The sequence below is a fragment of the Pongo abelii genome, chromosome 7 (assembly GCF_028885655.2).
Source record: "Pongo abelii isolate AG06213 chromosome 7, NHGRI_mPonAbe1-v2.0_pri, whole genome shotgun sequence".
NCBI lineage: Eukaryota > Metazoa > Chordata > Mammalia > Primates > Hominidae > Pongo > Pongo abelii.
In genome coordinates, this window is record NC_071992.2 from 122,528,232 (window position 1) to 122,542,840 (window position 14,609).

Consider the following 14,609-nt stretch of genomic DNA (forward strand, 5'->3'; position numbering starts at 1 on the left):
AGAAAAAAAAAAAAGTTGGGCACAGTGGTGTGCCCCTGTAGTCCCAGGTCCTTGGGAGGCTGAGGTGGGAAGATCCCTTAAGCCTAGGAGTTCAGAGGCTACAGTGAACTATAACAGCTGCCCTCCAGCCTAGGAGACACAGTGAGAGCCTGGCTCTTAAAAAAAGAAAAGAAAAAGAGGGTCAATCAAGGAATAGTGAAAAAGGGAAATTTGAAGAATTATGTCAGGGAATCTATGAAAGTAGAATGTTTCAAGATAGAGGGAGTGGTTAAAAAAAAAGTTGAGTATTTATATGTGCCAGTATGTATCATGCCGAATACTTTATCTGGATGGTGTTATATTATCCATTCTATAGACTATTGAGTTGAGTACTGTTATTAGATCCATTTTACAAATGAGGAAACTATGGAGAGATTCAGTAATTTGCCCAAGATCCCATAATAAGAAGGCAAGTGTCAAATGCCAGGCATTCTAACTTCAGAGTCCATAGTCTTAACCCTTGTGCTATTCTCTTCCACAAGTACACCCAGCAGGTAAAAGACTGAGAAAAGTAAATATCAAAAAGTACCTTTTGAAATTGACTACATGAAGTTAGGAAAACCTGAGTCGTTTTGTGAAAGCGGTGAGTACAAAGCAGTATTTTAGAGAGGGTTGTGCAGGGAATCGGAGATGAAGCTGTGTGCTGAGAAGGAGAGAAGAAATTAGAGGAAGCGAACGGTGGCCTTACAGAGAAACAGACTTGAAGTGATGTGAAGTGTTTGCTCTGGGTGAATGCTGGTAGGAATAAGTGAGCAGGGAGGGATTGAACAGGATAAGAGAGATCACTTCGGAGTAAAGCCTTGAAAAGGGAGTGTAGGAGGAACTTTTTCTCCCTTTCCTGCATCCCTTCCTTTGTGCATAAAATAGAAATGTTCTTCCTTTCTGAAGGATTTCAAAGAGAATGTTGGCTTTTCTTTCATTCTCCCTAACTCATGCCTCCCTAAAGGAAGAAAAGTGACTTCTGAGGCTGTGAAAAGGAAGGACTCTGGCTGCATGACACGGCCTCCTCTGGCTTCTTCTTTTGGGACCTGATGGCCCTCAGCAAGTCCATCTTAACTCCTGCTGCCCCTGGGGCAATCTCACCACGACACTGCTTCTCCAAGTGCCAGCTTGGGGTGGGGTCCTTGTCCCCTGTGTCTATTTCTCAATTAGTTCAGGACTTATAGAAGGAAGAGAGTGGTTAGTACATTAAAACCCCCAGTATAAAGAGGGAATGCAGTTAGGTTTAGAGAACATGTGGAGAGATTGGCTTTGGCAAGAAGAGGATCATATTCTCTTCTGTAACAGAAAGAAAAGTTTTAAAATAATGGGGAAAGATAATGTTTATAGAGTCGCTGCTGAGAAGAAGAAAAGTGATTTCTGTAATGTAATTTTTAAGATTTTATAATTTTTTTTCTGAATAAAGTCTGAATTCCAACTTGGTTGTATTGGGAGCACTACATAGCTTTCATGTGTGAAGCCCCTATCATCTAAGCAGAAGAAAACTAGAACAGATACACCTAGTGATTCTCAAACTGAGGAAGAGGACATGGCATGCCCTGTCTAGGGTAGCTAATCCGAATTTAGATAGGGCAGCTTTCAAAAGAAATCATTTCAATCAACAATGTAATCAGTAATGCAATCGTACATTTTAAAAAACCACAAAATGTCATTTTTACTTAAAACATTTATAATGACTTAAGGATGTTTTATATTCATCAATAGGATGATTTAGTTTGAAGAAGTCAAGAAACAATGGGTTACCCAGAGTGTTTTCCATCCAATTCCTGAATTAAAATGTAGCTAAGAAACATATTTTCTTTACCTCTTTTTCCTGTCTTTTGTGTCTTCTTTTGGGGAAATTTAAGATGGTAGATTGTTGGACTACATTGTCATTTTAAATATAAACCACTGGACTTTGGCCCAGATTATTATTACCTGCAGAAGCTATCTTGATTAAGTTTGGAGTTGCCTTATGTTGTGCATAAGCAAAACTATATTTTAATCAGCTTGTCCATATGCTTTATAGAGATAGTTTGTAATAGGCCTTGTTAAAAATAGGTTTCTTTAATCAGCAATATTGGATAAAAGCCTAAAGTCTTAAAATAGTCTTATTTATTCTGATTCCTTCTTCCTAAAATGAATAAACAGAATGAAATCGATGTGGCAATAGCCTGTTACAAATCACTCCATCAAAGGTAATGAAATTAAATTTCATCTCTGTGTTACTGCAAAAGACTGTTTAACATTTACAAGAATTTGACTTCCAAATCCTTCAAGCCCTAATCTTTGGATTTACATAATGTGTTCCTGCTTTCAGGCTTTTCCAGTTGAAAGACTTTGAAGTTCCAAGGCAAAAACTGAAATAAATTGGAAATTTGTGTAATTTCAAAGTGAATGCTTGTGATATAGTGACATAATCAGAAAGCACATGGGGGAAAACCCATACAAATTTTGCTACTATTAACTCAGTGTTTGAAACTTTATAGTAGAAAGATGATATGCAAAATTCTTAAAGATTGTTCCAAGAACACATGCTACATATTTCCAATCAATAAAATTAAAATATCTGATCACTAGGTTATTGAAAGCATTAGATCCTGGACTTAAATCTAGATCTTTGATTCTAGAGCCCTTGCCCTGTTTTGTCCACCAGGGCACTATAGAAAATTTTTGCATAATGATATCAATTTATCAAAACTACAGAGTGTTTATTTAGAAATTATAAAATGACTTAGTGAGTAAAAAATTGAGGTATTATTTGGATTTATCTTAGTATTAATGGTGGAGAAGAAACTGTTTCTTTTATCTAAGCTCCAACAAACATTCTTTATTTTTTCTTTAATCAGAGTCTGGCTCTGTGGCCCAGGCTGGTGTGCAGTGGTGAGATCCCGGCTCACTGCAGCCTCTGCCTCCTGGGTTCAAGCAATTCTCCTTCCTTAGCCTCCCTGAGTAGCTGGGACTACAGGTGCACACCACCACACCCCGCTAATTTTTATATTTTTAGTAGAGACGGGATTTCACCATGTTGGCCATGCTGGTCGCGAACTCCTGACCTCAAGTGATCTGCCCGCCTCAGCCTCCCAAAGTGCTGGAATTACAGGAGTAAGCCACTGCACCCGGCCCTAACACATATTCTTTTAATGGGATAGGGAGGAGGCTATGTTATGTGGATGCATTAATCATTATATCCGCTACCAAATATCAAAAGTCTTTTTTTAGTTTATTTTCATAGGTTTTCATATGTAGACTTGCTTTCTTCTTTGTGGTTTTTCCCCTGTAATGAAACCATTCATTCATTCAACAATTTATTTCCTAAGTGCTACTCTATGACTAGCTCTATGCTAAATCCTAGGAATGAAATGATGAACAGACTAGAATTTCCATGAATATAGTAATTAAGTTGATCTGGTGGTATGCACTTCTAATAGAAAATGCTTCTCTCATATTACCTCTTTCTCTGAGCTGATGCAAGAATTGGAATATAAATAAACCAGCTGGCAAACTTAGAGGATTTAGATGTCCTTTTCATTAAAGGTCAATAAGAAATGCCAACGTTTTATGTTAGCGTTTATTAAACTCTGAAGAGGCAGAATTAGTTTGGGGTTTAATTTCTAGTATTCATAGCATAAAATTAGGTATAATAGCAGTGAATCTATGTATGCTTCTATATAATTATTATTATTCTTTATACTGGCCTAGCCCTTCACGGAGTTAAATTCAACTACATTTAATGAGAGAATTTCTTGTTTTTGTTAGAATTTCTAGCAAACCATTTCTGCATGTCATTGCACCTGTGGCTTAATTCTTAAATTTTCTGTTCTCTGAATTTCCAAGATAGAAAAGCATAAATTTCTTAGAGTGAATACAGGGTTAGAAACACATCTTGTTATAACAAACTATCTAGTTTCAGCATCCCATTAACTGTTCCAACGCCAATTTGAATACCCAAAGGATACTTCTATTGAAGCATTTTTGCTTTGGTTTGGAATTGCAAAAGTAGATTGTGTAATTCCCGATTCCACGTTAATGAGACTTTCTGTCTTAATCCTCCTGTTTAAGGGCACAAAGAATAGTATGGCCACTGCAATTACTGAGTGGGCTAGAATTGGAATATTCTATACCCTCAAGGGATTGTTTTCTTCTTTTAAAGCATAAGTTTCCAATCTATCATTTCTTCTGTGGTTGAGTTTCTGAATATGCTTGGGTTTTGCTGATTTTATGGTTTGTTTTTAGCTGCTGATTTTTAGTCAGACTGTATAGGAGGGGTAACAAAAACCCTTAATTTTGCAATGTGAAAATTCTTTATGCATTTGCTCCCGAAAGCTTATTTTTGAGTAACTTGAGACTTTTGCAGCAGCCACAGTATCCAACTTGGAAAACCTGCATTCTCAGCAGCTTTCCTACTTTAAATAATATTCTTACATTAGCTCTTTTAGGAAGCAAAGAGACAGCTTCCCTAACAGTAACAAGATGTGCAAACCACAGATGGTCTTCTTGCTGGAAATTACTGGAAAGGACTACGAGTGTTGGGCCTTTGGGGCACAGTCATTCACATGCGTTCATACACCTCACACACACATACACACACAGTCTCTCTCTCACATACACACACACACACACACACTTGTGTGAATATACAACAAATGAATAAGGCAAAGTGAGAATGTGTATAGCTACTACTAGTATATAGATTTCTGTGGAATTTTATACACTGCTTTAATAGAAATGAACACATTTTATGTTTACAATAGCTTTCTTAGGTAGAGCAGGCAGATATAGCATGAACACCATTATTGTAGATAAGGCTTAGATAGTCCAGGTCCTTGCCCAAGTGTAAGAGCTGAAGTTTATCTCTGTCTCCTAATTCCAGAATGTGGCCTTTGGTTCAAAATGCCCTGGTTGTATTTCAGCTTTTCTAATTTCTAGATCCATTACTTTCTTAAAGCCTCAGTTGATACCTCTACCAATAGGACATATGCTACCTACCTCATAAGCTTGTTGTGATCAATAAATGAAATATTGCATGTATAACATGTGGCCTTGTACCTGATACATTATAAATGCTCAATGAATGTTCATGTTTGCTTTTTCAAAGCAAATATTTATACAATACTTATGCCAAATCTAAGTACTTTTTCAAATATTAGTCTAATCTTCATGTCAATTTTATGGCAGATATTGTTAGTATTCCCATTTTACAGATGAGAAAATGGAGGCAAGGAAATGTTAAGAAAATTGCCCAATTGCCCAAGGTCACACAACTGGTAAATGCCACATTAGGGATTCAATTCCAGATAATCCAGTCCCCATGTCCATAGTCTTAAATGCTATTCTGTTACTCTCAATGTACACAGTGGGATATATGGAAATGTGAGTTTTATATGGTAATTTTATACTGCTTTAAATTCCTAAGGCCTAGGGAATATTCCCATATGCTATAGTGGGTTTTCTCAACTGTTGCTACTATTACCACCAATATCTTAGGACTATAGTAAGTGGATAGCAGAAGATCTGTTTTTTTTTTTTTTTTTTTTTTTTTTCCAGACAACTACAGAACTCAGGAACATATCCAACTAGTTATAATCCAGGCACAATTTGAATTCCACTTGATGGGAGAGGTGATTCCAGTGAAGAACTCAATTAAATAAAAACACTTTTTTTATGCGTTTCAGTCATATCATGATGTAGTTTAGGCTCAAGGTAGAGTTGTATCATGTAGTATTTAGACAAGATTACAAGAGTATTAAGAGATGCAGAGCATGATAGACGAGGAAAGATGAAAAGCATTGCTTGATTATGACGTGAGGGGATGATGATAGAAGGGTGGAGATAGTGGGAAAGAGAAAACCCCACAGATGTGAGAGGAAAAGGGAAGATAAGACAAAAAAAGTAAGACAAGTGATAAATAATGGTTTATAAGGGTTAAAAGTGAAGAAGCTTGAAGAAAGATTCGCTACAACGAAAGCTATTGAAATAAAGAATTGACCCAGATGTTGGGAGAAACCCTCCACAGTGAGCAGTGTAAAGCCACATTCAGTCACTGTTGGCCTATGCCCTGGGCTTTGGGATGTACGTTCATTCATTTAAGCCAAAAAGTGCATTTATCCTATTCAAAAAGTGATTTAGAAAATGAGTGTAAGATTTCCTATGCTTCTAGTAAAATAGAAATAAATTATGCAGAGTAAAATTAGCTAATTACTGTAAGAATCATTCTGGTAAAATTAGTGAGTTTTGGATATTTTCTGCCAGTTCTTTTTTTCACTAGTTTCTGTGACTTCAGATTTCATTATCAACCTACCAGGCGTTTCCTGCTCCTTGGAGAACTTGTTGAAATGGGATTGAACCCTATTTTCACAGAGTAGGAAAGTCAAGAGCCCTCCTCAAATTGCATTACCACTTCTTGTCCTTACTTCTTCACGGTTCTCTGGTCTCCATCTATGCTCCTGAGTTTGCTGTCTTTGGTCAAACCTGCGTGGATTTATATATATATATATATATATATATATATATATATACACACACACACACACACACACACACACACTCAGGTGATCTATCCGATGGGTTTAGTTGTTTTCTGAAAGATTTGGGGACTGTTGTGAAAGAAATACCACATTGCATACCACATAAGGGACTCGTATTCAGTTCTCTTGTTATCCTTCACTCCTCCCTCAAAACCCACACTCCAGAATGAGTCAAGCCTCCTTCAAAATGCAGTGCAGTCCCTGCAGATTCAGTGTTTATCGAAAGTGGTACAGGAGGAAAGGAGCCTGAGAAGTGGATATAATTTCCTCAGCATTCCTGGGAATTGTGCAGAACACAATTATAGCATCTTACATACTCTTACAAAATGATTGGAACTTGCATTTATAGAGAGCTTCCTGTGTAGATGCTGTGCTAGGCACTTTCACATATGGTGTTTATTGATTCTTAGAACCTTTCTGGGTGTATTTTATACCCGTTTTATAGATGAGAAGAGTGAGTCTCAGAAAAGCACCCAACATTGTTACCATGCTGAAGGAAGGCATTGGAATGCATGTGCAGAGGAATGAGATTGTTCTTTTCTTCTCAAAAGCAGAGGGACAAGAAAAAGCAAAAATTAAGACAAATCGGTCTGCTTATAGGAGCCATGCCAAGAGAGATGGCTTCTTTTCCTTATTTCCTAGTCTCTATCTAAGGCTTCAGCACCCATTTTCCTTTGGGAATGCAAAGCACATTTAACAAAGAACCTCGCAGTGCCTGTTAAGAGCTTATTTTTGTCTTCATTTTTAATGTTTCATTATTATCAAATAGGGTACTGTATCTCGTGCACACCTACATGTTCCATTATGCCATATTTACATTTGTTTAATGCATTTAATTAAGAACATTGTTAAAAATTTAAAAAGACTTCCCCTTTCACGAAATTTTGAAATTGAAGGTAGCATTTAACAGGTTTCCTTGTTAACCACAATACTCATTTTTAGAATTGTTAGCCAGTAATTCAATTACCCACACAGTTCTGCTTTCTAAGAACGTGCAAATGGAAGTCTTGTCTTATGCAAGCCAGAAAACCTACTAGCAGTGTTCTAAACTTAGAACAAAAACGTGATGCCCTTTGAGTCTTGGTTGGGGAGAGTGTTTGGTGAGGAGGGGGAGAAAGAAGAAGGGGAATAATAGTGTCATTTTCTGTTTGTCTTTGGCCGTCTGGAGCTCAGTTCCACGTCCTTTGCTCATTCTAAAGAGAATATAAAAAGGGCAATGAGATGCTTATATATTTTGTAGTGCTGGTAGAGCATCATCAGTTATAGTAGCTATCCCTTTATCAAATATAAGCCATCATATAAGCCAATATGAGACTTTAGATCAATTCTAAAATGGGCCAATGTAAAATATAAACAGTTTCTGACGATAAAATAATCTGCTATGTGAATTGAAGGTAAAACATATTTATAAAATGTAAATAATTGTTAATGATAATTATTGCTGAGAACAAAAGAGCAGCTGGCTTTTTGTATAATTTCACACCTTTCCTTTAAATATTTACTGCTCTGAAACTGCCTTCCCCCAAAATAACTTACTTTATATTGAAACTTAAATTTAATTTTGAAATAAAATTTATAGGATCAACTATAGAATATTGACATTTTGCATGTCAAAAATGGTTGAATATTAGTGATTTCATCGGGTTCAACATAATACTGTTAGTGCAGTCTAAGTCTTGGTGTGTGTAAGTGTGCTCTCCTGGAAAGCCATGCTAGTCCAAATAAACTTTGTTGCCTTGGTGATCTATAGCTTATTTCTCTTCTTTTTTATTAATTGAAAAATTAAAATTATATATATTTATAGGATACAAAATGATGTTTTGAAATATGTATATGCTGTGCAATGGCTTAATCTAATTAACATATGCATTACCTCACATATTTATTTTTTGTGGTGACAACGCTGAAAACCTACTCTCAGCAGTTTTCAAAATACACTACATTGGTATTTACTATAGTCACCCATGTTGTATAGTAGATCTCTTGAACTTATTTCTCCTGATAAAATTTTATATCCTTTGATCAACATTATACCCATCTAAACTCCTTATACCCTTCATTCTACTCTGCTTCTATGAGTTAAACTATTTTAGATTCCATATAAGTCACATTGTGTGGTATTTGTCTTTCTGTGCCTGGCTTATTTCATTTAACGTGTTCCAGGTTCATTCATATCGCAAATGACAAGATTTTTTTTTCAAGTTCAGTAGTATTCCATTGTGTATAAATGCAACTTATTTCTTAAACTGTTTTTTTTTAAATTAATCTTAATGCCTTCTTAGGTACATATAGTAAGTACTTCTGTAGCTTTTAGCTCTAGTCTGCAAACACCTAAGATAAGAATGGTGTTATTGGGAGGAACAAGCATTAGGAAAAAGTAGATAAAGCTATACAGTGTAAATCCATGTTTCCTCAAGTATATGACGACATAGGTGATTTTTGGTTACTACTCCTTGAAGGACTCCCTTCAGCTTGCTTAACTGTGAGATACAGCTTTCACCCTAATTTCCACAAAGCAGCTCAGAGGGATTCTTTTACCATGTGATGACTCCTTTGCTCAAATCCTCTCTTCGCCTCATTTAACAGCCTTAAAGCTCTATATGATTTGGCCTCACTCCCCTGCCCTCAGGACCATCTTGTTTAACTTCATCTCCAGCTTCTCACCCCCTCTTTTTCTCTGTTCCAGCCATTGTGCCCTCCCTGCTCCACTAACATAACATACAAATCTGTTTCCTGAAATGCTGCTCCCTCATAACTGCTCCGTCAGTTATGATCATAGCTCATTCCTTCAATCTCTTCTCAAAAGTCCAATGGTCTATGAGTCCTACTTGGCTGTCCCATATATAGCAGTACAAATACATACCTTTATTCCCTCTTTTACTGTGCTTGATTTTAATCCACTGCACTTTTTGCTACCTAATTTGTTATATATTGGCTTGTTTACTTATCACCTGTCTCCCTCCATAAGAATAAGGGCTCCAGGACTGCAGTTGTTTTGCCTGTGTTGTTCATTGTGTATCCCTGGTGCCCAGAACAGTATGGGGTGGAGAGTAGCCATTCCAGGAATGAATGAACAGTTCATTTCAGCTCATGAGAAGTAGGGCACTTGATAGGGAGAACAGCCATTCCCAGTGGAAAAAAAAGGGTTGTTCATTAAATGTCACGCTACTCTGTCAGTTTCTAGGAGGCTGGAATGAAAAGAGCTTCACTCTATTTATTTTTATTACCACTTTTTGTGGCAAATAGCCATTGGCACCATATATCTTCAATTGTAAATGAATACAGTAGTACCACCTTATCCACAGTTTGGTTTTCCGCAGTTTCAGTTACCTGCAATACAGTACAATATGATATTTTAAGACAGAGAAAGAGAGAGACCTCATTCATGTAACTTTTATTACAGTATGTTGTTATAGTTGTTCTGTGTTATGTTTGTTAATCTCTTACTGTGCCTAATTTATAAATTAAACTTTATCATATTTATGCATGTATTGAAAAAAACATGGTATGTACTGTATAGGGCTTGTTACTATCTGTGGTTTCAAGCATCCACTAGAAGTTTTGAAATATATCCCCTACAGATAAGAAGCGATTACTGTATGGTAAAAGTCAATTTCTCATGAAAATGTTTTATTGAAGTATAACATATACCCAGAAAAATCCAAAAATCTTAGATGGTTAAATGTTCACAAAGTAAATACATCCTGGTACCCAGTGCCCAGATCAGGAAACAAAACATTACCAGAATCCCATAAACCCCTTCATGTTGTCGTCAATGTAGTAACTCCCCAATGTTTAGCCTCCCATTTTACTATCATAGATAGTACTGCTTGTGTTTGGACTTAATATTCATAGAATCATAGGGCATGCACTCTTTTATATCTGGATTCTTTGCTCAAAACTATTTTTATGAAAATCATTCATGTTGCTGCTAATAGTCATAGTTCATGCATTTCCATTGCTGTATAAAATTCCATTCTACCATTGATAGACATTTGAGTTTTTTTTCAATTTTTGTGTATTACAAATCCTGCTGAGATGAACATCCTTGAATGCATCTTTTGGTTAACACATAAAAATGCATGCCTTGAACTTCATTCAAAAATGTATTGCCAGACATTTTTCCAAAGTAATATTACCGGTGTGCACCACCACCAGCAGGGCAGCAGGATTCCAATCACTTCTCATCACTGCACTTTGTATCATGTCTTTTACATTTTAGCCACTGTGGTGGGTGTGGTATGAGTGCAATGTAGTTATAATTTGTATTCCTCAGGACTGTTGCTATTGAACACTTTAAAATGTATTTGTTGCCAATTTGAGTTATGTGAATCTATTTTCATGGATATTAAGATAATATAGGATATTAAGATAATATAGATAGATATAATATATCTATCTAAGATAAGGTAGAAATCATATAGGTCATAATTTAATGACTAAAATTTAGTAAACATTGCTTTCATTAATGACTCTTTTACTAATTGATAGATTGTATTATCTTTGCAAAGCTTTTGCCGTGGAAAATTCAGTTCAATAAAAGCTAATTGTGGGTTAATTGTGAATAACCCTCCATGCTGAATGGTGTGAGGCTACCAAGGTCCACGTCATGGGAAGCTTCCCAGATGTCACGTTGAAGCTATGTCTAACAAGCATGAACAGGGTCTGCAAGTAAGGCAGAAAAGGGAAGCCAACGTACTAGAAAAGCCTAAATAAAATTTGAAGGTATGAAGAAGTATGAAACTTTTAGGAAATTGCAAGTGTTCAGAAAATAAAGAAAATTGTTTATAGGGAATGAAGACTTGAAAAATGACACTTAACGTTAGCCTCCAGAAGTACCAAGGGCCAATAGTAAATTGGACTTAGGGTTTAATTACATTAGTTGTGTAGCTTGAAATGTTTGAAGTTAACTCACCATCATTTACAATGATTTTTATGCCAAAGGAAATATGCATGAGCAAGGAAATATTTCCTGGATAGCTTTTTGCTTTCCATGTTAGGCCTTATGTCAGCTATCTAAAATGTAGAAGTGAGCAACACATTTATTGTTATTGAGAATGCATAGTAAAATAACATGAATTCTATCATTTTTACAGCTAAGATGGTGTATAGATTAAGCAGAAAAACACTGGCAGCCTCTGGTTAAAAAATAATGATTTTATTATTCTTTTTGGAGTTAACATTTATTTTTAACTAATGTTTCACTGTAGTATTAAAAAATTCCTTTCAGAACTAAATACTATAGTCAAATCCATTATCTTTGACACTATATTTTAATTGGTTATTGAAAAAATAAAAGCTCTTTATCACCTTATATTTTAATGAAATCTTTCAAAATGATTAGGCAGAAGATATTTTTCCTTCTAGTTTCAAAAATATTTGTAGAATTTTTCTTAAAATACTGTAGGGAGTGTCTATCATTTCTGAATAGATGTGGTTCTATCTCAAGGTTAAATATAACTCAATTGTTGAAAAAAATATGATAAACATGGAACAAATGTGTCTCTAGAATCAGGATTCACAGCATGTGGTCTTCTTTACTTGTAGGCTGAAGAAAAAGTCCCAGTCGGTGGATATTAATGCTCCAGGGTTCAACCCTTTGGGTGGTGCAGGAAAGCAAACACCACAAGCCAGTAAGCCCCCTGCACCCAAGACCCCCATCATTGAAGAAGAGCAGAACAATGCAGCAAATACTCAGAAACATCCTTCCAGAAGGAGCGAACTGAAGAGGTTCTACACAATTGGTGAGTACCAGATGTTTTATGCAAGTGAATAGATGAAATCTACCTAAATGGCATTGAGAATTTCTGGGTCTGTTTAGTTAAGTGGCTCCTTGTTATAAAACATGTAAATCTTTCTGATGGTTTATTTGGACATTTTCTTCTGTGGTCTGAACATAAAGATGGAAAACTACTGAAAAACTTTCAGCAAAGTTAAATAAAAGGAGGCTTGAGGACCTTCTATATCCTAACCTAAGGGAAGTAAATATACATATACATACATATGCATATACATATACATATACTATCTCTCTCTGTCTCTCTTAGGTTTTTTAATTTTTAACTTTGTGTGCTATTTTCATTTTAGCCATTGTTCAGCCAGTGCCTTTCTTGTTTTTTGTTTTTGTTATTTTCATTTTCCCTTCAGGCTCCCAGGTCCTGAACCTGTTCTGTCAGGTTGTTAAGACTGTGGTTGATGTCAGCCTGTAACTAACAAAGCCAGTAAGAAAGTAAAGTTATTACATTCTGAGAGAGGACAGATTACATTGTGAGTTTATTTTGACCTTGCACCTTGCTTTACTTTGGAAAAATTGAATGACATCCAGGCCCTTCATAGGGAAGAGTAATAGGATATGGCTTGGGTTTTGCAGGCATTACATTATTTCCCCCAGATATAATGATATCCTCTAATTTTTGTATTTTAACATTTAATCAGAGAGTTGTAGGCAATCAGTCCAAACAAATCAAATTACCAACTTTTGTGTACCATATCAGCCCAGCATGTCTTTGGCCTTGCTTTGTAATGAACAATAGCAGCTTTTAGTGTCTTAAGTCTATCTGAGACAAAAGTTACTAAACATCTAGTATATGGGAAAGAATGATGTGTAGGGGAGATAAATCCACCCAAAAAGAGAATGGGTGCTTTGGCCTTGCTTAACTTCAATTTGGAGAGATTTGGTCACATCCAAAAGCTGTAATAGTAGAGACTGTGGCTTAATGGATTAACCAGTGTTACATCAAAGAGGGCCTGTTTTCTTTAAAATTTACCATCCTCACCACCCCAATATGAGACTGTTTGTTTTAAGATGATTGAAATCTTTTTCTTTGGTATTTTAGTAGCCATTCCTAGAAATGATCATCAGGAGACCAGATTTCTAGTTCTAATTCCTACAACAATTTCCTGTGTGACTTTGTCAAGTCATTTTCCAATGTCTTTGGGTTAAATTCCTTCCTTCAAGCTGAAGAAATGCCTCCATGTAGGTTTAGCCTTATTTCAGAATTTGGCTGCTAAAACCATGCTTTCTCTCTCCACCATTTTATGTCCTCTTCTTATATATTCATTCTCAGCCTTCCTTTTTCCAGAGGGTCAAGTCTTATTTTCTAAAAGGCAACAAGCATGGTGTCAATGAGACTGTCCATCGTCAGGTAATGAGAATTAATAAAAGTGTAGACAGGCACATATTTCCAATTTTAAAACCTATGCTAGCACAGTTCCTCAAATCAATTGACTAGAAAAGCTCACAAAGTCTATATAACTCTCTCCAATTACCAATATCCTCCTCTCCTCTGCAACATGTCTGTCGCCTTCTATTGCTTTTCTAATTGGCTAAGAAGACATAATTAGTATTTTCTCCTTCTTGTAGAATAAAGCTTATTCTACAAACTCAATGTTCATTAAAAATTAGAAAAAAAGGGAGAGATACTGGCCAGCTTGGCCACCATGACTAATGGGCTAAGCCTAGAAAATAGAAGTCTCAAAAGGGGTGGATTGCAGAAAGATGAACGATGAGTTATTTTAAATAATACCACCACTCGTGAATTCTTCACTATTGAATTGGTAACAATTTGATTCATAATCAATGTGAGTGGCATGTCTATTGTGTTAAAAGAGACATCTGAACTGTTAAATATACTCTGTCTATATAACCCTTTTAGTAATTTAGACCTGGAAACATTATTTTCAAGGCTAACATATTAGCAACCGTATAATCATCGGTATTGAAAGTTCCCTTTACAAAACAAATGTACTTCTATGTCTCTTAGTAAAAGTATTAGTAATAAACAATAAAAATTTTCATTTATTGATAATTTCATATGCCAGGGGCAATTTAAGCTCCTGGGTTCTATCCTCAATTCACCCTTACAACACCTTGGACAGGCAAGTGTTACACCCTATTTTTATAGGGTAGATGAGATTTTTATAGGGTAGATGAGGATAGAGCCATAGATCATTTAAAGATGGGGTCATGAGCTGTAGAGAGCAGGCTCTGCAAATTAAATCTACCTTCTCTTGTGACCCGTCAGAATCAGGCTTTCTCTGACTCTCAAAGGTTGCCATCCCCTC

General features: G+C 35.9%; 1 protein-coding gene across 4 annotated transcripts in view; it reads left to right on the plus strand.

The window, feature by feature from the left end:
• Positions 1 to 14,609, plus strand: part of OXR1 (oxidation resistance 1) — a 490,658-nt gene that overhangs the window by 235,754 nt on the left and 240,295 nt on the right. For all 4 annotated transcript variants that reach the window (NM_001372293.1, NM_001372294.1, XM_054560902.1 and 1 more), the window contains 1 exon segment: positions 12,093 to 12,289. In NM_001372293.1, the coding sequence (NP_001359222.1) occupies positions 12,093 to 12,289 (197 nt within the window).